The sequence below is a fragment of the Petaurus breviceps genome, unplaced genomic scaffold (assembly GCF_028583685.1).
Source record: "Petaurus breviceps papuanus isolate PSGF00001 unplaced genomic scaffold, PetGlider_PUasm1.0 207, whole genome shotgun sequence".
In the NCBI taxonomy this organism is placed as follows: domain Eukaryota; kingdom Metazoa; phylum Chordata; class Mammalia; order Diprotodontia; family Petauridae; genus Petaurus; species Petaurus breviceps.
The window spans coordinates 32,712,406-32,736,271 of NW_027185850.1; the positions used below are offsets into that span (position 1 = coordinate 32,712,406).

At 40.8% G+C, this 23,866-nt stretch overlaps 2 protein-coding genes across 2 annotated transcripts in view; one reads left to right on the top strand and one right to left on the bottom strand.

Moving 5' to 3' along the window:
• The window catches only part of LOC138165084 (glomulin-like), a 45,014-nt gene extending 32,453 nt beyond the window's left edge, over nucleotides 1–12,561 (top strand). The window contains exons 16-19 of the mRNA XM_069093229.1: nucleotides 156–219; nucleotides 10,859–10,982; nucleotides 12,051–12,142; nucleotides 12,287–12,561. Of these exons, the coding sequence (XP_068949330.1) occupies nucleotides 156–219; nucleotides 10,859–10,982; nucleotides 12,051–12,142; nucleotides 12,287–12,403 (397 nt within the window). The 3' untranslated portion in view covers nucleotides 12,404–12,561. The remainder of the gene's footprint in view (nucleotides 1–155; nucleotides 220–10,858; nucleotides 10,983–12,050; nucleotides 12,143–12,286) is intronic.
• Nucleotides 12,562–12,681: 120 nt separating this feature from the next.
• Nucleotides 12,682–23,497, bottom strand: LOC138165085 (protein SPO16 homolog). The gene is made up of 5 exons (XM_069093230.1): nucleotides 23,407–23,497; nucleotides 15,491–15,584; nucleotides 14,664–14,832; nucleotides 14,049–14,127; nucleotides 12,682–13,288 (listed from the first exon to the last, which is right to left on the bottom strand). Exons 1-5 carry the CDS (start codon nucleotides 23,473–23,475, stop codon nucleotides 13,154–13,156), a joined length of 546 nt encoding a protein of 181 aa, XP_068949331.1. The 5' UTR covers nucleotides 23,476–23,497; the 3' UTR covers nucleotides 12,682–13,153.
• Nucleotides 23,498–23,866: the final 369 nt, after the last annotated feature.

The window sequence follows — 23,866 nt, forward strand, 5'->3', positions numbered from 1 at the left end:
GATGGCATTCGAATGTCTGAAAAGCCTAACAACAAAATAATGCAACTTTGATGAAATTATATAAAGAAAATCAGAAGGAGGCTATTCCTAGCCTCAATGTCTGTTGACTTGTATCATTACTAAATTGCTGTTGATTGCATATTTTAATTTTCCAGGATTATGGCTTCATTAAATTTACTGAGATATTTGGTTATCAAGGATAATGAAAGTGACAATCACGTAAGTGAACTATTCACTCTGCCAAGAGGGGATATTTCTAAGGTTTTTAGTCAGTTACTCCAGTTAATGCAATTTGAAAAATATTTATTTACTTAAGCACCACTTTTGTATAAGGAATTGAGCTAAATGCTGGGGATTCAGAGACAAAACACTCTATGGTCACTGCCTTACAGGAGTTTATGATCCCCTGGGGGCCCACCGAGTGTGGACTTGTAGTTGGTGGAGTGCCACAAGATGGCCGTGGCTGGTAATGCTGCCACTCCCTCTTGCCTGTTTGTTTCTTCTGCCCAGTGGATTTTCCACAGACACCATGAGGCCTACTCAGTCTTGCTGTGGAAATAAGGCTGATGCGTGGTTGCTGACCCATGAGTTCAGCTTTTGGAGTTGCGAGTGCTAGGAAATAAGCAGGTCTCTTTTTTTCCCCAATAACTCCATTTTTCCTGCCTTAAATGAAAACCTGGTGAGGCTTTAAGTGACTGTGTCACGAATACCAACCTCAAGTTTTCATCCCCAGTACAAAAGCTGATTGTGTCAATAGCACCTTTTGAGTAACGTGGGAAGTCAGAGGGGACTTTTTGTGGGTTTTTTTTAAGGTGTGCTTTGTTAAAGGACTCAATAAATAGAAAATGACTTGAGGGAGGTGTGTCAGAAAGTAAGATTGTGTTTGCTTTTTGTCTTCTCCACCCTTGCCACCCACTGCAGTCTCATTACACAGCTCCATGCAGGTGTCGCCTCTGCTGGCTGCAACTCTGGCTCACAGGGTGGCATTCAGAAGCTTTTTTAGAAACAATGAAAGAAATACTTGGTAGATCCTGACATAAAGAGAGTTTCTTTAAGCGGGGGTTAGGGATTGATGAGTTTTAGTAGGAGAAGGAGGACCTGTCACTTTTCCTTCTCCACTGGCCTTGGGAGATTTGAGGGAGGTCCAAGGGGGTGGACACCCACCTCCCTATGTCTGATCTGCTGACCCAGAACTTCAGAAATTAGAAATCAAAGCCTGGATTCTAAATTAGCTAGAGGTCTGATTTCAGAAATTAGTCCCACATTACATCTCATAGTTACAATGGGAGTTTACAAAGTGTTTTCTTGCTAAACAACCCAGGGCATAATGGATAGAGCTCAACGCTTTGCATCAAGAAGATGTAGGTTTGAATCCTGCCTTAGACACTCTATAGCCAAAAATGGCCCTTGGGTAATCCTCAACTTCTCTGGGCCTCGATGTCCTCATCTGTAAAATGGAGAGAACAGCCCCAAGAACCAAGGGGACAGCTTGTGTGCTTTGGAACCTTATAGGGCTCTCTAAATGTTAGCTATTAATAATGTCACATTCATCTTTATTCTATAACCAGAAAAACTAGGATCTGCATTCCCAAAGAGAGTCTCAAATTCACTTCAGATAGCTGGCTCTTCTGCCTCTGAGGTTTATGCAAGGGTGCTTAGGTCTTTAAATGCCTATGTAGAGGTCAGCCTTCTAACTTTAAGTTTTAGGCTTGGAGGATTCTTTTCATTCTTTCTTAGATTATCAGATTGCATTATTCTTGTGTAATTTTGTGTTCTAAGAAGGAGGAAGTTTATAATCTCGTTTCTTCAGGACTGGTGATTGTCTTGGCTCCCCTACTCTTCCCTCCCACGTGTGTGTCTGGTTTTTGCTCTGCTCTTTATGCCACTTTGCTTTAAGCTTTCACCCATATCTTCTCCCACATTTCAGATTTTCCATGATTAGTCATGAAATAATCATAAGAGTTTTCACATATACTGTGTGCCCTTTAGTGAACATTAGAATATGCAGAAAAGCCAAACTAAAGCCTGTCCTGCTGTTAGCCCGCATTCTCTTACAGGATATGGCAGATGCTTGAGGTCAGATGTGCCTCCTGCTAAGATCTCTGGCTCCGCTTGCTTTTTACCTGATTTGGGGCATCTCTGCGTATGCCTCTGAGGCCAGGCGTCTGATCTGGATCTTCTCTCCTGTGAGCTCCTGAGCATCTTCTGTCGCTGTTCCGTCATTGTCCCGTACCCTGTGGTATCCAGGCCATCTGGCTTATCCATGGCCGTCTTCCCCGGCTCCCATCCTTTTCAGTTTAAATCCCTTTTATTAGATTTACCAGGCACCCAGCCATCTTACTAGCCTTTGTTAGATGCACTCCATCACTGACTAGCCATCTGGTGTCCTGTTTTACTCTGTGGTCCAGAAATCCAAATCCTGTTATCAGACAGTACCTTCAGAGCCATCCATTCACTTCCCTTGTCAGCGTTTCTCTTTTTCTCCCCAGTGAGTAACAGTGAGAAAACCAAATTGTACCTGAATGGTTTTTAGTTTCTTTGCCCAAGACTTAGTAATCTTTGGCAATAATTTACAGGTTCCCTCCGGTGCTATTACTTGTGCCCTTATAAAATACCAGAAATGAGAAGTCTTAGAAGATTCTTAGCTATATCTTGCAAATCTGCCCTAGGAAGAACCCCCCCCTCCCCCACCTCTTCTAGTTGACTGAGAACTTCCTCAGTGACCCTGAGCTGACATGCTCCAGCTCCCACTGATCACTGGGTGACCTCTCCCCTGACGGTCCCTCAGCTGTACCTGAGCCTTCTTGGGATGAACAGCCTCTGCCCTCTTCACCGGGCATTCATCTCTCTCTTCTTCAGGAAGTGACTGAAATCAGAGGAGTTTGTCTTAAGCTGTTAGCTTATGGGTGGCCTTTTCCTCCTCTTTCTCCTTTGTCTCTCCTCTTCCACACACCACCCTCTGGCTAGACAAGTGCCAGGTCTTCTGTTTGCTCCTGGAACCTTGACTGTCCCCTCACAACTCACAGTGTGGAGGGGCAGGCTTTCTCCAGGTCCCTTCATATTCTCCGTGAGGGAGATCAGCCTACCCACATCATCCTTTGGCTGTGGCAGAAAGATAAACATTGGACACGGTGCAAGGGCTTTCTGTACTGGTTGAGATTTTCACCTTTCTTTTTTTGGAATGACTTTTGAGTATTTACACTTCAACCTTGTGTATGTTAAACTTTTTTTGAACAGCCAGTTAGCACTGTCTAATAACTTGACAACCCAACCCAACTTTCTTTAAGAGGTTCTTAACTAGATCCTTTTATCAGTCTAATGAAGCCTATGGACCCTTCTCAGAATGATGTTTTTAAATGCACAAATAAAATACATAGTATTGAGATAAGAGTTATAAAAATATTAAAAACAAGTTTGTGACCCCCCCCCGATGAAGAATCCTTGTTTTCTTTTGTCTTACAACTCTACAGTTAACCCTGTCCTATCTCCTCCTTGCACCAGCCTCCTCGTAGATCCGCTAGTTAGCCCTACTCTCCAATCCACTCTCTTTCTACTTTTACCTTCCAGCTGTTCCATTGGCCTTTTCTTACTGACTTTGTCTTGCCAACTACCTTCTCCTCCTTTTCGAATCTTCCTTTTTAGGTCCATTCTCCTTCATCTTTAATATTCCTTAATCCTGTTCCTTCTCCTGCAACTTTTCCTCAAAGAAGCTAAAGAGTTGAATTTGAAACAGTATTTGGACCTGGAGAGCGTTCTCCAAATATTCTTTACTTTCTCCCAAATTTATAATTTCTCAGTTAAATCTCTAGTCATCTTTACTGGTCCAAACCTCTCAAATTCCTATGCAATTTTGTTCTTTTTGAGCCCAAGTCAGAGGATAATAGATACGGGGCTGGAAAAGACCTCAGAAGCCTTCTAATCCAACCCCTTCCCCACATTTTGCAGTTTAGGAAGTTGTGATTTGCCCAGGGTCATAGAAGAAGTAAGCATGGCAGGTGGGATTTGAACCCAGGTCCCCTACTTCCAGAGACAGAACTCTTTCTAGTGTCTCTGGGTGCCTCTTCTCCACCTCCTCTTCCTACCTGTCACACACGTCATACCTGGGGTGAGTGACAGCACCAGGATTCAAATCTAAGCACTCTTCTGGTCCAGCACTCTTCCACAGCACCATGCTGATGAATGTGTCTGTCTTAGACAGACAGAGCAGGCCCAGCTCGCTTGGGTCCCTACCTCCTTCCAGAGTCAGGAACCATCTCAGGAAATGTTTTAGTTCATAATATGAACTATAAATAATAGCAAGAACATTAGTGATGATGATGACAGTGACAGCTTACGTTCTGTGGCATTTTAAGGTTTGGAAAGTGTTTTGCATACATTGTCTCAATCTTTCAACAACCCTACAAGGTAGATGCTATTACTATGATGCCATGTATACACAAATGTGTGTATATACACCTGTAACATCAAGCACCCCAGCATCCCCAGGGTGGCTGCCAACACAGGTTCCTAGATCTGCTTTTCTAAAGGAAAGCAACTCAAAATGGGTTAATAATCTTGCTTTAATTAAACATATATTATTTACCTAGTTCAGGGGAAAAAGGTCAGCACCCCAAACTTCAGAGAATACAAACAAGTTACAAGAAGACAAAGAAACAGATCAAACAGACAGGCCTCCAACTGTCTGACCATTACATTCATACCCAATCACAGTTAACAGAGATGGGGGCTCTCAACGGCCCAGAGTCTCGTCTGGTCAAATCAAACAACTCTTCTCAAAGTGAGCCCCCAAGCAAAGCCTCACACTAGGGTTTATATAGCCTTCTCCTGGCTCAGAGAATATAACAACCCTCTTGACCCACTGCCCAATAAAAAAAGCATTCCCGAAAACCAAGCCTCCTGCCACAGGCTCCAGGTGGACTTAAGCCTATCGCAGGGCCTAGGGTCAGGGAAGACCTTAAATTCCCATTCCCTTAACAATACCTACATAAAAGAGCATCAAACAGCACCTACCTTGGAGAAGGACAGAAACAGGGGACCGTGTGCTCCATCCCCCCTTGTCTCTCTTACCATGACCTGCTCTCTTCTTCAGCATGTTTTCTCTTGCTCAGGATGGACCTCCAGCTGCATGGGAGCTCTGTGGTTCCCCTCTTAAGACACTCAGAAGCAAGTTAGAAACTCGCTTGTGTGCGCCAGCTCCAGAAAAGTTGGGAAATAGAAAACTTAGGGGCTTGGAAATGGGTTTAAAACCAAAATGCATTTGTGTGAAGTTATTAGAATCCATAGTTCCTCTAAATTTGCATTAGCAAAACTTTTAAAATGTCAGTTATTACCTTTTCTAGTCATGTGAATTAAAAGTTTCAAGGTTTTTTTTTTCTTTTTGTCTTGGTGTCTAATGCAAAGACAGAAGGAAACCATATTTATTTCCATAGCTACTTTCCTCCTACATACTTCCAAAAATATGACTGTTGTGCATCATATGAGGATTTGTAGAATTCTGCTGAACAGAAGCTTGACTTCTCTTTAACACATTTTTCTTATTCTAAGTTTAGACATGTGCTTACCTAAATTTTTAATTTTAAAATAAAGACTCTTGAGATAATACTGCTCATGAGCTATAACTAAAATCTCTTTCAGTGTATCACTGGTGGGGATGTTCTTCAGGGGGGGACCGAAGACAGAAGCTATTTAATCGCCATATTATGAATTCATAGAATTCTAGAAAATTTAGAGTATAGTCCCCACTCAATCACCATAACTTTTATTTTTGTGCTGAAATACATTTTTGAATTTATGGTAAATGAAAGCTTTCATACATGCTAGTTTAAATAGAAAAACTTTATAGTAGCACTTTGCTTTTATTTCCTTTCGAAGGAGTGAAATTAAGAATTTATACAAGAATTCTGCATTTTTCCTATCTTGTCAGCCAGTAGGGGAGTTTATGAAACATTAGTTCATCTAACACGATCAATATACACATATTTACATTTCATTTTTTAATAAGTCATAATCTTCAGCTCTCTCTTCTACCCTTGGATGGGTATTAGGACTTAAGAGCAAATAATTATAAATTCATTGGAAACAAACTGGATCACAGACCAGTGTAATTTCTCAAGTGGCTCAGGGAAAACTATCCTTATGTCTAGGTTATTTAGATGGATTCGTTCAACAAGCATTTATTAATGGGGGGGGGGGGGAAAAAAGTGCCTTCCAAGAACTTCCTTTTTTTTTTTTTAATTTTTTTAAAGCAATCGGGGTTAAGTAACTTGCTCAAGGTTACTCGGCCAGTTATTTCTGGGTGGGTGCTGAGTGTCTGAGTCCGGGATTCGATCCCAGGTCATCCCAACACTGGAGCCGGTGCTCTTACTCGCTGAGCCACCTGGCCTCCCCTGAAGAACTTCCTTTTAATGGGGGTTAGGGGAAAGAACATGTGGGAAGACAAGTAAATACAAAGGATTTGTTCTGAAGTTGGGGTCCTATTAATTAAATGCAAACTATATAAAGTGAATATAAATCACACATGCAGAATCATAGAACAGCCAGCGTTAGAAGGGCCATCTGGTCACACTTGATGAGAGCCCAAAGCTGGTGCAGAGGCTTGGTCATCCTCTCACAAGATTTTTCATGGCTACTTGGCTGGCTGTCCCAGGATCTCTGGATGGCTCTAATTGTTGGGAGGTTTCCTTTTAAGCACCTGACATCTGTGCCTCTCCCACTCATTACTCCTCATTCTTTTCTCTGGACCCAAGTAAACCAAGTCAGATCCCTCTTCTATAGGACAGTTCTTCAGATTCCTCAAAACAGGTGCCATTTCTCTCACCGCTCAAGTCTTTTCTTCCTCAAGCCAAACATTTCCAGCTCCTTCAAAAGGCCCTCATTCAAATCACGCATGATAAAACTGAAAGACTCTCTGCCCTCAAAAGCTTGGTTCTTCTGGAGGGCGTCATCATAGGGCACTCACTTTTGGTTTGTGTGACTGTTCTTTTCCATTTACTTGGTTATCATTATTCCGTATACTGTTTTCTTAGCTTTGCTTGCTTCACTCTGCGTTAGTTCATGTAGAAATGCAATCTCTGCGTCAAAGGGCATGGATGTTTTAGTCACTTATTTGCATAATTCTAAACTGATTTCCAAAATGGTTGTCCCCATTCACAGCTCCGCCAACAGTGCATCCGTTTGCCTAGCCTGCCCCAACCTGCCCAACACTGACTAGTGCCATTTTTTGTCACCTTGGCCAATTTTTGAGGTTTGGGATGAAAACCTCAGGGTTGTTTTGATTTGCATTTATTATTTGTGATTTGGAGCATTCATGTGGTGGTCAGTTCTTTGCAGTTCTTCTTTTGAGAACTGTTTGCTCGTATCCTTTGACTCCTTCTCTTCAGCAGTCATTTAACTGCCCACTCTGCTGGCTTGCTCTCATCCCTCAGTCTTCTTTAACTCTCTGCAGAAGGTGGCAATGCTAGACACGCCCCCCTCCCTGATCGTTCTCCTCTGGGGTTTTTCTGAACAGATTCTTTTGCTCTACATATTTGAGGGCTTCTTCTCATGCTCCCCCCGACTGGTTGGGAGTCCCTAAGGCTCTATCTTTGGTCCTTTTCTGTCCTCTTCCTACACTCACTTGGGGCTTTCATCAGTTCAGTGAGTTTCATTATCACCTAAGCAAATGACCCCCAAATCTATTTATTCAGCCCTTGTCTCTGTCCTGAACTCCAGTCTTGATTTCCATTTGCCTATTTAATATTTCAAACTGGATATCCCATAGGCATCTCAAACTCAAAGTCTGTCAAACACATGATCTCCAAAACTTTCTCCTTTTCCAAACTTTCCTATTTAAGTTGAGGGTACCACCATCCTTCCAGTCACCCATATTGGCTGCCATGGTGCCATCCTTCACTCCACGTTCTCACTCATCCCACGCAACCATTGATTTGCCAGTTCTTGTTTCTTTTTCCATGACATCTCTCACTCAGACTTGTCTCCTCCTCACTCAGACAGCCAACACATTCATTAATTCAGGCCCTTGCCTTTAATCTGGACTGTTCTAGACTGGTCTTACTGCCTTGTGTCTCTCCCTTCTCCAATCCATCCTCCAGTGCTGCCCAAGTGACTTTCCTAAAGTGCGGGTGTGACATGTCACTCATTCAAGAAACTTCAACGGCTTGGCTTCCCATATCTCCTAGAATAAAAGATGGACTTTCCGTTTGGCTCTTACAGTCTTCTCACAGCCTAGCCCAAGCCCACCTTTACCAAACCTTTTCTCATTATATATTACTCCCCTTCCTCACGCCTCTTCACACCTTTGCACCGGCTGCCCCTCAGCCCCTCTCAGAATCCCTGTTTCCTTCAAAAAGTCTTCTCACGTGCTATCTACATGAAGCCTCTCCTGATTCCTCCACCTGCAGTCTCTTGGGGAGGAAAAGGATCACGTCTTCATTTTGTGTCTGTAGTCTCCTTCAGGGAAGGCACGATCTCGTCTTCGTTTTTGTATTCCTAGCACAGCGCCTGGCACATAAGTGACTGACTGAATGGCAGAGGGAGCTTCAGAAATTATCCCTTGGGCAAAGGAAATCATTAGAAGCATGAGGGACATAGGTAACATGAAGCCGCAGAGTCTGGTGCACAAGCAAGTGGATTATCCCAGAACTACAGGGAAGAGAGTAATCGTTGGTAGAAAAAATGCAGCTATCCAGCTCACACAGGACATGGTACACAAATTTAATGTAATATTATTGCACTGCAAGAGACAATGGATGTGCAGAGTTCAGAGAAATATGGGAAGACAAAGCAGTTAATCAGTAAGGAAGCAGAACCCAGAAATCTCTACACAGTGGCTCCCACAATAAACATCATGGTTCGCTCCTGGTTCTCCTCCTACCTCTCTGACCATTCCTTCTTGTCTCCTCACCCAGGTCGTGCCCTCTAGCCCTCAGTGTGTCTCGGGGTTGTGTCCTGGGCCTTCCCTTCTCTCTCTAGCCTACTTCACTTGGTGATCTCATCACCTCCTGTGGATTTAATTATCATCTTGATGCTGACAATTCTCACATCCACCCATCCTGCACCAGTCTCCCTGCTGACTCCCAGTCTCGCATCTCCAACTGCTTTTCAGTCATCTCGTACTGGATGTCTAACAGACAACTTAAACTCAACATGTTCAAAATAGAACTCATAGGGGCAGCTAGGTGGTGCAGTGAATGGAGTCAGGAGGCCCCGAGTTCAAATCTGGCTTCTGACACTTAGCACTAGTTGTGTGACCTTGGGCAAGTCACTTAACCCCAATTGCCCTGCCTTCACCCCTCCAAAAAACGAAAAACTTAAAATTTAAAAACAAAAATAGAACTCGTTATCTTTTCCCTGGACAATTCCCCACTCCTACCTTCCCTGTTACTATAGTAAGTAACACTACCCTCCCAGTTCCTCAGGCTACAGCCTAGGATTTCACCTTCACATCATCACTCCATCGGTCTGGGGTGGGGGATGGGGGGGTGCGTGCCTTGACTCTCCATTCCATCCTCCATTCAGCCACTATATATACTAAGACACAGGTCTGATCATGTCATAACCCACCCACCCTCTCAGTAATCTCCAGTGGCTTCCTAACCTTCATAACCCGGCTCCTTCAGCATGTCCGCGCTGATCCAGTGACCCCGGCCTCCTGGCTGTTTCACGAACAAGTCGCTCCATCCCTTGGCTCTGGCATTTCCTCGGGCTGTCCCCCACATCTGTACGCTGTCCCTCCTCCACTCCAGCTTCTGCCCTGTCCTGGCTTCCCTTATGGCCCAGCTAAACTCCCACCTTCTACAGGAAGCCTTCCCTGCCCCGTCTTAATTCTGCGCTTTCCCTCTTACCATTTCCTGCTTGTCCGGGGTGTGGCTGCTTTGTGATTCTTCCGAGTCTGTCTTCTCCATTAGAATGTAAGCTCCTTGAGGGCAGGGGCTGTCTTTTGCCTCTTTTTTTTTATCCCCCAGGCTTAGCACAGTGCCTGGCACATAGGAGGTATTGAAGAAAAGCTTTTTTAAAAATTTAAGTATAGTGACCCTGGGTAATAGCCAGGATAAGGAAGAGCGGGCAAAAATTAGATCTGTGGGCAGGGCATGAACTTGAAGGAAGGCCAGGCTTTGCCAAAGACACCAAGGGGGCAGGTCCCAGTTCCCTATGGGGGTGCGGATTTGTTCTGTGAAATTTGGATTCAATCAAAGGGCTGCACTTGAGGACCTAGAGGGCCCCCCACCCCTGCCCTATCCCCTTCCCACTACTGAGTAGCTCTTTCACGTAGTCTTGGTCCATCCTGTTCCCATTCCCCCAACCCCCAAAAGGACTTGTAATTATCAGGTCTTCTCTCAAGGTCTGACTTTTTGCCAGGGCAAAGTGCTCAGGGGGCTGAAGCTAGATTGGTTAAGAGGAGACGTAGTGATGAGAAAAATCACTTTATCAGCCTCACAGTAAATTCATCCGTAGACCTCTTGAATCCCTGTCCTCTTCTGTCTGCCCCCTTTTTGCCTTCTTTTAAAAATACATTTTTATTGATGTTAAAAAATTTTAAGTGTAAACAGAAAGACCAATAAAATGATAATGAAGAAGCTGAGTCTCAGATGAATTAGGCAAATGTACCCTCCCTATGGTACAGACCATCAGACGTGGTGGCTGTATGTTGTTGAACTATCTGATTTTCTTTTTTAATTTTTGTTACAAGGGAAGCCTCCTTGGATAGGAAGATGGTATATTCATAAATGAATGTGACAGAAAAACAAAAAGCATCAATTAAAAGTGATGGTTTGGGGCCGGGATAACTTTGATTTCTATTCTCGAAATTAACTATTGCAATAATGTACATGATTAAAATTTCCTTAATTCTTCTGAATAGACTGGATTATGGACAGAACTTAAGAAGATTGAGACAAATTTCTTAAAACCCCTGCACACAGGACTTAACATGTCAAAAGCACATTATGAAGCAGAAATCAAGAACAAAAAGGAAAGCCGACGAGGTCAGTCGCTTGTGTTTCTGCTGCTTGTTTAGGATCTCATATTCAGACAAACTTTCACATTCAACCAAAGACAAAGACTTCAGTGCAGGCCAGCAGGGTCCAGATCTTTCCTTCTTTCTCATGTTTTTTAAGCTCTGACAAACTGTTTCTGGTTTTTAACCGAATGGCCATACAAGCCGATTCACTGACCCTTCCCTCAAATGTGTTCAGCAAAGACGTGGCACCCAACTCAAGGTGTGTGCTTATTTCTGGAGGACAAAAATCCTTTTTATTATTCTTTTTTTGATGAACAAGTAGCAACACATTTACATTTGGGCAGCACCATACTTTGAATATTGCCTATTTCCTTATAAGATATAAAATTAAACCTTTAAAAAAAGTAAACTGCCAACTGGTTTCTGATATTTTAAGTTAATATTCTTAACAATATTATTCCTTCAGCATGGTCTCTTTAATATCTGTATAATCATTTATATCCACAATCCTAGATATTTCTATACTTTTGGGGGGGGCCTTTTTTGAAAGGGGAAGGCAGGGCAATTGGGGTTAAGTGACTTGCCCAAAGTCACACAGCTAGTAAGTGTTAAGTGTCTGAAGCCACATTTGAACTCAGGTCCTCCTGACTCCAGGGCCGGTGCTCTATTCACTGTGCCACCTAGCTGCCCTTATTTCTATACTTTTAAAGCAGAAACAGTTATTCTCTTTCATATTAACACATTTTATAGTTCTGATCATATAACAAGTCCCAAAATTTAACTATCATTTTCCAAAAACACAGAGCAATTATATGCCAATAAGTTATCACTTGCCTAAATAAATCTAATATCAGCTGTATGGATTCTAATTTTGAATTTAATTTAAAATTTCTCTTAACTTAATTTGAGCAAATGGTTTCTTTCAAGTATTACATCAGTAGGCCATGGTAATTTGCCCATAATTTAAATATTGAAAAGAAAACATTTTCTAGTGAGAAATAAAAGTGGCACATAAAATTATTGGTGGAAACTGTAGCTACTGTAACAAGTTAAATTGAAGCTGACAAATGACAGCCATTTTCTTCTCTTACAGAATCTCTTAACTCTAAAAATCTTTGCCCAGTAACAGTTGGTGGAGAGAAGATTCCTCATGTTCCTAACATGACTCCTGAAATGCAACTGCAGGTGAAGGAAGAGTCTTCTTGAGCTTTGTAGCTTTCTGAAAGCCAGTTCTTGACCTGCAGTGTAAATTTATGTGCGGTTTTGTTGTTGCTGGTTTTTTTAAAAAGGTCTTTATGTCAATAACATTACTTTTTCTCGACATTTTAGGTTCTCCATTCAGCTCTTTTCACGTTTGATTTAATAGAAAGTGTTCTGGCCCGAGTAGAAGAACTCATTGAACTGAAAACAAAACCTACATCTGAAGAAACAGCTCGACTGAAATGAAGCCTCCCTGTCTGAAGAGCTGGAGCAGCTGCAGAAACATCGAAACCTGTTTTGTTCATTCTATGTGAAAAACTTTTTACTTTAATGTCTTTTTTTTAAAGAAGTTATTTCATTCACTAGGCACTTGCTGCTAGAAAATAAATGCTGCTATTCTCCTTTTCCTTCGTGGCTTATTTATCTTATTAGAGAGTTGTGGTCTTCTGTTAGTTTAAAACATATTTACCTTAACCTACGGTAAACTATTCCTGTATTTTGGTAATAAGTAGTAAGTTTGGAAGTTTCAGCAAAAAAAAAAAAAAAGTTCGTGTGGCATTTTAAATTCTGAAGTCTGAGACCATTCACAAGGGATTTTGTGCTGGAGAGCAACTTAGACATTTTAAAGGTCCTGCACAATTTCTGAAACAGAGAACAGAGACTGCAGCAGACACTGGCATTCCAACTGCACATGAGACCCTGACAACAGGTATATTTGTATCCATTTAGTTTACATGGGTTAGCAGGCTGACGTTCTTTATGGATCTCAGTGAAGCGGCCCTGTGATGTTCTGGGCCTTGATATCATCCAAAGATGGGCACATGGAGGTGCCTAATTGGGAATAATTCTTCTTCTACTTGGATATTATACTACATTATTCTGAATAGACCTGTTAAGTAACTAACCTTATAATGGAGTATGATGGTTTTTATTTTTATTTGCACAAAATGGGATGAACTTTGCTATGAAGAAAACAACCAACTTTTAATGGTAACACTAATTCATATTAAGGGAATCACAATCCAGTTGTATCCTACGAAGTGTTTTCCAAACAGGACTCTGCTCTATGATCTGGGCTTTAGCCATAATCATTCTGTAATGAATGTTGTCAGCATATGGTTTGCAAGTGCTCTGGAAAAAGAAAAAAAAACCAAACTATTTATTTGCCCAAGCACAGAAGCATTATCAGAACAAAATAAATTACTTTTGTCACGTCACATGCAAACATTCCAACCATGCAGCAGGAAACATTCTGCTTAATTGATAAACCTAATCAGGACCAATTACTCTGTCTCATTAGTGCGTGTCCATCTCCCTGGAAATGAAACCTGCCTGGGATGGAAAGAACACTGGACCCGAGTTCAAAATGTGGCCTTGAATGAGTCACCTGACACCTGAAGAGGTGAGGTCACCTCCCAGGTCTCTTCCAGCTCTCAATTCCACAGTTAGGCCAAGAAAGCATGGTGCACATGGGCACACCTGCAGGTGACCCTTTCTGCCTTTGCTTCTTCACCCACATGTTTACTTGTGGTTTCTGGATTGTGGCCTGTGCTACCCCCTCGCCTCAGTCTTGCTTCCATGTCTTGGTTACCCACCACTCTCAAAGTCCCTTTAGCTTCAGGTAATTCATAATAGCCAAGTACAGCTTACTAAGTGCTCCATTCACATCAACCCTTTAAGGAAACAATTGATGCCTTCAGTACTCTGGTATTAATGTAGCTTTCCAGGAATCGTGGCAGCCATGTCTGCCAGGAATTCCACAGATGGATTCCATTCTTTAGAGTCTTTAAATAGACTAGTTTGGACCATAAAGTAATGGAAGGTAAGGGGCACTTTCCTTAGACACAGGATCCCATCTGTTTCTTTACCTTGGCAGAGGTGGGGAACTTACCTTAGCTATTGTGGTCATAAGTTTAACAGCATCTGATGGGTTGTGGACTGGAATGATGCGTAAATTATCACCCAGGAATCTTCAAAACAGATGACAAATATTACAGATGTTACACAGGCTATAAGCTCACAGCTGGCTAGTTAGGATTCTTGAAATGGTGAGGGACAGAGAAGAGGGACACATAACTACTGACCCTCAAGCTTTTCCAGAAGGTGAGAAAAGGCAGAGTGGGTTTTGAGGTGTCTAGCAGTTTATTTGTTAGTTTTGCCCCATTAAATGTGTATAGAAAAGAGACACAGGAAAATGCTTTTCATACTTCCCAAAGTGCATCACACCCTATGTGGATATGATTTAGGTGAAAATATCTGGCGTGACAGAAAGGGCCGATTTTTCCTTTGGCTCCAGAGTAGCTGAGGAGCTGTCACGGTGACTCACAGAGCAGCATTCTGCGTGAGTCCCATTAAAAAGACAGGGTGACAAGATGAGCTTTAGCCTCTGGTGAATCTTCTTTAGAGAACAAACCTAAATTCACCTGCCTTGTTAAAAGCTCTGGGGTTAGAAGAAATCTTCGACCAATGGCGGACGAGCAAGGTGCTGAGTCCTACCTAGCCTTACCTCTGCTGAATCCTGGACATCAGCCTCCATTCTCGAGGGCCGTGGAGGGCAGAACAGAGGGTCAAAAAGCTGTTCCGGTGGATTCTCTTGAACTTTTCAATTCGGGCCAAAAGGGTTTCTTCAGTTGTCATAAAACAGTCCTGGCAGTTTAGTAGTAAAAATGCAATCCCTAAGAAAGGTAAACATTCGGTAAATAGCAGTGTGTTACGGAGATCAAATCCGGTGATAAATGATATTTATAACCAAAATCCAGAGCCCCCAAAAGATGCCCAGGCCCCAAGTGAGCAACATTCTAAAGCAATGGTCCCGCTAACGGAATTCAGGCAGAAAAGAACGATCTAGTCAGAATCTAGACGGCCCCAGGAAGCTCTTCTTTCTGGAATTTTTGCCTGGGCTAAGTAGGCCTGTTCCAGGTCATGACTGCTCCTTTTGAAAGCTGATTGTGGTGCACGTGTCACAGTGCCTCCTCGGCCATTTCCACATCTAGTTATTAAGCTTCCGAAAAAGAGATGTGTCTTTGGATGTCCCATTTCAGAGAATAATATAAAATTAGGTTGCTAGCAAGGTCTCATGGCTCTGTAACTATTTTACTTTGTAATGCAAAGCAGGAATTTGTCTCTAGTTTTTTTAACTTAGCTAACTTTGCTTATTATTCTGGAAAATCTACAGACAAGTTTTTAAATTCGAATACATTTATAATCTTTGTGTATGGAGTATGATTTCTCTACTACAATTTCTCACATATTGGGCTACATACATGATCACTTTAACTTCTGCCAACATATTCTATATCAACAAGAGCCAACTTGTTAGCAAATATACTATACCAGAAAGAGAAAAAATAATGGATCCAGGTTCTACTGAATTTGAAAAACGAACTCTGTGGTTTTCATTTTTTAAGATGGCTGCAACTTCATGACTCTAGAAAAATGAAAAAAAATCAGGAATATACATGTGTTCATTACTCATTGTCTTTAAAAGAAACAAATTTTTATACTTATTAACATCAACCCAAATGAATCACAATAAAACTATAATCTAAACTATTTACATTTTAATTTTAAAATTAACAAAAGAACAGCAACATCTTATGTACTCTGTGTTCACTGATTTCTATGTATTTAGAAGCTTTTTTAATATAGCAGTGGTCAGTTGATATATATATATATATATATTATATTGATTCTGCTTGTTTTGCAACACAATATATCTTTTGAAATTTCTTTGCATTCTTCATGTTTGTCATTTCATTTTTTTTATGGGGACAGGGAAAGGAGGGAAGGTCCAGACCAAAGATTTCATTGTCTTGGAAAACTTCCAATATGGAAAATCTTTCCAACAATGCAGATTTAAGTTAATTAAATTCCATTAAGTAAAATTAACTCATCTTGAATTTAAAGCCTTAGAAAGGGCACTGAGAAGTTAAGTGAGTTGTCCTAGATCACACAGCTTTTTGGTGTCAGAAGAAAGTTTTAGAAATCTTCCTGAGGCAACCTCTCATCATTTTACATACACCATGATGAAATCCCATTATTCTAATATACCACAATGTACTTGGCTCCTCCCCAATAATATGACGTGAGAACTACTACTAATTATTTTTACAATTACAAATAAAATTAAAATGAATATTTTTGTACAGATTAGATTTTTACTCTTTATACCAACCCTAGAATATAATCCCTGTCCAAAAAGTTAGCTGCAGTGATTTGGTTTTAATAATATTTTAGCATATCTTTCTCCATATCCCTGCTAACATAAAGCATTATTTTAAACTCTTAGCTAATTTGATGAATTTTAAATGGTACCATAAGATTAGTAAACTTGCATATTTCTGTGTACTAGAGTTTGACCAATATGATGTGGTTATTAACAATTTTTGTTTTCTCTCAGATTTCTTGTGCATATTCTTTAGTTGTTTCTCCATAAGGGAGAAATCCTGTTAATTACTATCAGCTCCTTACAAATTCTGCATGCTCATTTTTGTTAGAAATATAAATAATTTCCCCTAAATTTGTTATTTTCTTTTTCTTCTGAATAGAATGATTTCTTAAACCAGGAAAACCCAACTGCAAACAAATCCATCTTTTAAAAATCTATTTCTTCCATTTTTCCAATTAATACAAATTTTTCTCTTCTTCACAAGGGCAATCAATATGCCATTCTTTTTTTCTAGTTTTTATAGGTAAATATATTCGTATTACACAAAAATATACTTAGTCAATTATTAAACTAACTGCAGCTTAACCATTAGTTTCTGAGGATGAAGATGAGGAATAATTCTTCAAAGACCTCTAGAAGCCCCTCCAAATTAAGCCAATATATACTCTGACACTTGGTGACTGCATTTCACTGTAAAAGCAGGAAAAGGTAAGGATGGAGAGAAATAAATGGGAAATCATAGTATGGGAAGAGGGAACAAGATGCCCAAAACCTATAGAGTATACAGAAGTCTCACACTTTTATATCATGAACACTTCAAGAAAAGAAATTGTCACATGGTGTAAGGGTTATGGGATTTAAAGATCTTCCATGCCCCATTGGACTTGCTGACGTAGCAGGATGGGGTGGGGCAAGAGGAAGCGGAAGCCAAGCTAGAGTTCCTGCGGTGGCTAGCAGTGGTGGTGACAGCGGCAGCAGCAGCAGAGGCAGCGGCAGCGCAAGCACAAACCCCTTTTTGAGCCAGCCAGAATTTATGCTAAGGACTCCTGCTGAGGACTGCCAGAGGCAGGAGCTGCTGGGAGAGTGCTTCCAGGATGCTGGGTGATTGCTGTGAGTGGGGAGAGGAGGACCTTTGCCTGAGGTAGCCTGTTCTGTTTTAAAGGCTTGAGAATGTGGGTGCTTTCTACTTTATCTACCTGTGCCAATTTCATAACTACTCTGATGGCTTTGACTTTCTGGTTTTGGGACTCAGTCTTTTGGTATTTTAATAAATGTTCTCTCTTTATCCCCCATATAGAAAGCCTGATATATTTTATGATTGATAACTACATCAGCATATTTGTAATTTCCGTAGGCATTGTGAATATTGCATTGCTGATATACATGGTGACCACTAAATAATACCATTACAAAATTTATATTGAGAGAGGGAGATTGATAGTTCTTATTGATATGGGTTATCCTGGAATCAGCTCTCTGTACAGTCAGAGCTATCTATGATCAGAATCTATAAAAAGCAAGACAAATAATGAGAAAAAGATACAGCATACAATTCAAACAACTCAACTCTTAAGCACTGAAATTATCACTGACCATCAGTAATGGGGAATGGTCAACAAAAATGCCAGCACTTGTTAGAATGCTGTTATACAGAAGTTTAACTAATGTGAGTAACTTGCTACAAACAAGGAAAACAAAAGAGCTCAGAAAATACCTTGGGCAGCAAATATCTGACCTTCTTGCTAAATGACCACCAAATGCAAAATAGGTTAGTAAACAAAATTATTCAAATCTTATGATACATAAGCAGTATTGTCTCATAAAGCAGAAAGAAGCGGTGGAAGGTAAAACCAGGTTAAAGAAAATTTGAAAAGACACTCAACTAAGCAAAGTCATCTAAGGGCATTTAAGGACAAAAATAAGAGGACGACAAACTTAAGCAAATGGGGGAGAAAGGGAATTGTAAAAATCATCATGACAAATTATTTTCATTATCAAGGACAATGGAACCACCACACTTAAGAATCTAATATCACAGATGTGCTTATGGAAGAGGTAGAACCAGCATTAAAAAGAACAAAGACAGGAGAAGCAGAAGAAATGATCTCTACTGGAGACCACACAACTATGAGAATATCCAAGCTATCAGATCAAGGAGGGAAAGACACCAAAGTCATGGAAAAAGGACTGGACCTTATGAATACCTGCCCACCCCCATCCCCCAAAGCGACTGAGAAACCTGTGACTTGACTTCTCCGCCAACTCTCCCTTTTATGTAAAATCTCTCTTTCTTCATCTACACACAAATCAGTGGGGTCCTTGCCAAGGGTCACACAGGCTTTCACAAGGAATATTCAACAATGGATCCCATCTTTACCATCTCACAATCTAAAGTCACAGTATTTGAAACTGTAATTATGTAAAACATGGTCAACTAGTCCAGTCCAGTGGAAATGTGTTGTGTGAATTTCAATGATGCTTCTACTTCATGGGATTCAGTATTCAGACCGGTATGGACCTAGCTGTAGAGAATATACGCTTATTGCTTGTTGATTATGAAAAGCATTTGATTTGATAAAGCAAAATATCACCTTAGCTCTTTTCAACAAGGCATCCGCCATCCACACATCAAAACCATTTCTTGAAAAGCTATAACAAAGGGAGGTGAAGCCAAGATGGTGGATTAGCCATAAGTAGTACCGTAAATTCTTCTCATCCCCATTCTTCCGCCCCCCCAAAAAAACCCCAACCTTCTTCCAAACAGATCTAGAAAATGCACCAAACTAATTCCTGATTGGGAAATCCAAGGAAAAAGTCCCAGCAAGTCATTTTTCTGACCAAAGTTGGGATGAGGAGAGGAAGAAGTCTGTAGACATTTTGGACAATTAAAACAGCACGCCCTACTATGTGCCAGGCATTGTGCTAAGTGCCAGGAATGCAAAGAAAGGCAAGAGATGGGCCCCATGAGGGGCTCACAGTCTAATGGAAGAGACAACAAACAGGCTAAGTGTGAAAAGAACCCACAAGGAGGTGAACAGGAAGTGCTCAACAGGGGAGGCACTGAAATTAGGGGGCTGAGAAAGGCTCCCTGTGGGAGGTAGGACTTTAGTTGGGCAGCTGAGGAAGGTGAAGAGGAGGGAAAGCAAGCATTCCAGGTCTGGGGGCCAGACAAAGAAAACCCAGCCCATAGAGATGAAGTGTTTTGTTTGAGGAAACCAGTGTTAATGTCTAGATAGAAGAGGCCATGGTGGGAGGTAAGGTGTAAGAAGACTGGAAAGAGGACTGGGGGAACAAAGAAGGGCTTTGAATTCCAAGGGGAGGATTTTATATTTAATCCTAGAGGTGAAAGGGAGTTTACTAAGTAGCAGAGAGCAAACAGAAGTTGTTGGACTCAGAGCCTAGCCTTAACATCAAATGTGAAATCACGAAGTAGTCTAGAAGAATGAGCAAACCAAAAAGAATTCCACCAAAAATACTTTTATGGTGATAGAGACATTCAGGATACAAATCTAGAAAAAGAGACCAATTCCAAAACATCTACAAGCAAGGCCTCAGAGGAAAACACAGCTTGGGCACAAACTCAACTAGAATTCATGGAAGAGATGAAATGAGTTTTTTTTTTTTTCAAAGACTTAAATTGCATTTTCATAAATTAAATTTTAAAAAGTGGGAAAATAGAAAAGAAATTAAAGTTACATAAGAATTGAAAAGAGAATAAACAATTTGGCAAGAGGTATAAAACTTACCACCACCCTCCCCCTACCCCCCAAAAAAACCCCCACCAATTCTATCTGAAAATTTGAATGGACCAACAGAAGTTAGTGACTCCATGAAACAACAAGAAATATTAACACACAGTCAAAAGGCTGACAAAAAATTAAGAAAATGGAGGGCGTTTTGGAAAAGCCCCTGTGGGGAGTTGTTAGTGAAGTGTAAAAGGCTTTAGCCTTGCAGCAGTGAGGTTCCAGCTGAGGTTATCTTATGTAAATTTGTAGTGGACTCAGGCAGCATCATCACAGGACTTTCTCTAGCTTTATTCAGCAGCATATGAACATGCAGGAAGGTAGCAGATGGTGGGAGTAATCCAAGGCTGAGCATCAGCCAGGCAAGATCAGTGACAGGATGAGGGAGCAAGGAACTCAAGTGTAGAGGACAGTGTGGGGTTAGAATGGTTCACTGAGGTGTCAAGGAGGAAGGAGATGCAGCCAGTGAAGGGAGAAGGCCTAGAATGAGCTGAGGAATCCATCAACTGAAGGTCAAGGTGAGGATGATCAAGAGAGTTGGGGGCTGTAGGCAGAGAGGAAGATGGGATGATAAAGATTATCATCAGATAAGGGAATTTCAGAGTTTATGAATATGAAAATGGAGCACTCCTAGGTGATGCCAAGATCAAGGGTGTGTAGTCCAGGTGGGATGGAAGAGTAGGCCATGGGAACTGAGTGAACTGAGGATCGGGGAACTTAGAGAGTTTGAGGGAATATCCGTATGTATGTTGAAGGTGGGTAGTGGACACTGGAGTTCTGGATGCCTGAGGAAGTCAGAAAAAAGGAACACACTCCGGCTCCCAGTGAACTTCTGGGAAGACACGGCCCAGAGTGAGAGAGGAGGAACATGTACAAGCAGATTGCAGTCTGCATCACTGGAGAGTACAATCAAATCAATGCAATCGCAGGTCTATTTCAGCAGCTAATTAAAACTTATTACAGCATAAGGTATGAGGTGTAAGTACAGATGACCTTATTCACTAAATCATCATCCAGCATTTCCCCCAAATGTTAGTGAATTGTTTTGCCCAATGTTTTATGAGCTTGTTTTTATCAAATAGTTTACCCATGGTACCAATCCCAGATTCTCTTTTACATCTCACTGATTTATCTCATACTTTTAAACCCAGCACTAGATAATTTTGCTAATTACTGATTTATGCATCGTTGGTTTTTGTTCATAGTTTACTTTTATATTCTTGATTATTTTTCCATCTAAATTGTTACTGTTTCATCTAATTCTATAAAGTAGCTCCTTAATATCTTGAATGATATGACAAATCTACAAATTACCTTGGGAAACAATGACATTTTTATTATATTTGCTAGATATAACTATATGAAGCAGCTTCTCCAGTTTTTTTCTTTTATTTTGTTAAATAATTTTTTAGTTATCTTTGTCTCATATCTATTAGTAGGTAATAATATCCAAGTACTTTCTAGAACATCATTACTACAAATGTTATTTCTATTTCCATTCCTCCCAAGTTATTAGTTATATATAAAAATGCAGATCGTTATGTAGTTACCTAATATCCCACTATTTTTCCAAAGTAATTAATTATACTTCAATGAATCCATGATACCATCAATGCCTCTCTTCAACTATACAAATCATAACCCATCCATTTCTTTGTATGCTGTTAAGACTCTTGTCATTTCTTCCCAAAAATTCCCTACAGAGGAGTCACTCAATGGACAAGAAGTCTTATTGTAGGTCTATTAATATTGTGGGTACTACAACATAAATCAGCATCAGTTATCGCTCACTTTTACTACATGACCACAAGAAGACAACTGATCAACTCAATCACCAACCATGACTCCAGAGGACCAAAGATAAACTATGCTTCTGACAGAGTGATGATGGACTCAAGGTCCAGAATGAGTTAATTGAAAAAAAAGAAATTTTAATTTAAAAATACAGGAAGAAAAAAGTTGAGATGAACAGAGAAATAAAAGTAAATTTCCTAGATGACAGCCACTGTAGATAATGAAATGAGTGGGAATAGCTGCTTTCTCTGTTATCTACGAGCAAAAAAAACAAAAACCAAACCAAGAAATATAGAGCCAAGTAACATACAGCCCGGTGGGCAGTCCACTGTGTCCGTCCATCCACACTTATCTTGGACAAGCGAAACAGATGATAATGGATGGGGCTCAGAACTGAGGAGGAGGCTGATGCTGGTGTAGACTGTGTCTGGAAAACTGGGCAATATTTTTAATGGTTCCAAGCAGCCCCTTGACACAAAAATCTATCTTCTTAACAGCCATACTAATCTGAGGAATCATGGACCTCTGAAAAGTCACTGAAACCTCTGAAAAATAAAAACTGCCCTTGATTCAAAGGGCACTGGGGAAACATTCTGGATCTACGCAGACGACAGCAGATGACTACAACTGCCCTCGTTCAGAAACAGTACAAAGGGCTCCAGAACAAAAATACGTGAGAGAAAAGGGGAGGCGGTTACATAGCAACAGCAAGGGAGGACAGAGGGACAGAGCAGGCCTTGCGCTGGTACCCCAAGTGCACCGCGTGGCTCTGTTAGGGCAGATGTCCATAGTTTCACAAGATTAGCTGAGGTCGGGCTGCAATCTGCACCCCTGGAAGGAGTCCTCAGATTAATGAAAGGAGATTCACTTAACTGTTCAAGGATATGAGCATAAAAGTACATCAGAGGACACCTAAAGAAGCGCCCAGATAAAGTGTAAAGCACTGACTGGGAAATCACAAACATGTTCGATGAATTGTACAGCTGATGGCATTAAGAAACTGGGCCTGGGGCTTTTAATCTATTTTTGGGTCAAAAGTCTGATGAAGACTATGGAGCTCTTCTCAGAATAATATTTTTACATGCATAAAAGAAAATACAGATAATTACAAAGGAAACCAATTGTTTTTTATTGTCCTAATTATTTATTAAACTATTAAAAAAAAAGTTCACAGACAAGTTACAAATCCCTGGCCTAGATCCTAAAGTTATCTATATAATTATGAATAACAGAGCTAAGCCTTTAAAAATGCTACTTTAAAATCGATGTTGGGACTCAATAGGTGGTGAGGTGGATAGAATGCCAGACCTGGAGTCAGGAAATCTTGAGTTCAAATCCATCCTCAGACACTTGTTAACTATATGACCCTGGGCAAGTCACTTAACCTCTGTTTGTCTGTTTCCTTATCTTTAAAATGGGGATAATAATAGCACCTACCTCCCAGGGTTGTTGGAAAGATCAAATGAGATAATAATAATAAAGTGTTTAGCACAGTCATTGGCACTAGTAAAGGCTACATAAATGCTATTATCATTATTCTATACCTGAAGAGATGAGCTCATAATTACAGTGGTAATCCATTTAACTTTTTCCTTTCCACTGCTTTCTGTCATCTTTCTGTGGATCAACAGGCACAACAATCTGAAAGAATTAAAAGGTAAAAAGTTTTAGAAGTGTCTTTTGTCTACACACTTTCAAAAGAAGCAGCATTTTATGGGTGTTTCCTTCTGGCTAGGGCTGGATGTCAGAAAAAGCTTCCTACTCATCAGAGCCGATCAAAAGTGGAATGGGCCACTCAAGAAGGGATGGCTCTCCTTGAGGGTCTTCAAGTAGAAGCCAGACAGTCACATGCTGGATGGTAGGGAAGGATCCTTTTTGTTTATGGGTTGGATGAAGTTCCTTCCATCTTTTAAATTTGTTCAATTCCATAAATGTGGCATGAAATGGTTTTATTGCCTTTGAGAACATAATGAAGCCCACTCTCTGCCGGACTCTCCAAGGAAA

What these genes read in the sequence shown, in the direction of transcription:
- LOC138165085 (XM_069093230.1), bottom strand. Translation starts at nt 23,475, where the DNA reads ATGACAGAAAGCAGTGGAAAGGAAAAAGTTAAATGGATTACCACTGTA. An exon ending in CATTATTTTTTCTCTTTCTG is followed by an intron (nt 14,833 to 15,490) that starts GTATAGTATATT and finishes TACCTTTCTTAG; the next exon opens with GGATTGCATTTTTACTACTA. An exon ending in TTATGACCACAATAGCTAAG is followed by an intron (nt 13,289 to 14,048) that starts GTAAGTTCCCCA and finishes TTCTTTTTCCAG; the next exon opens with AGCACTTGCAAACCATATGC.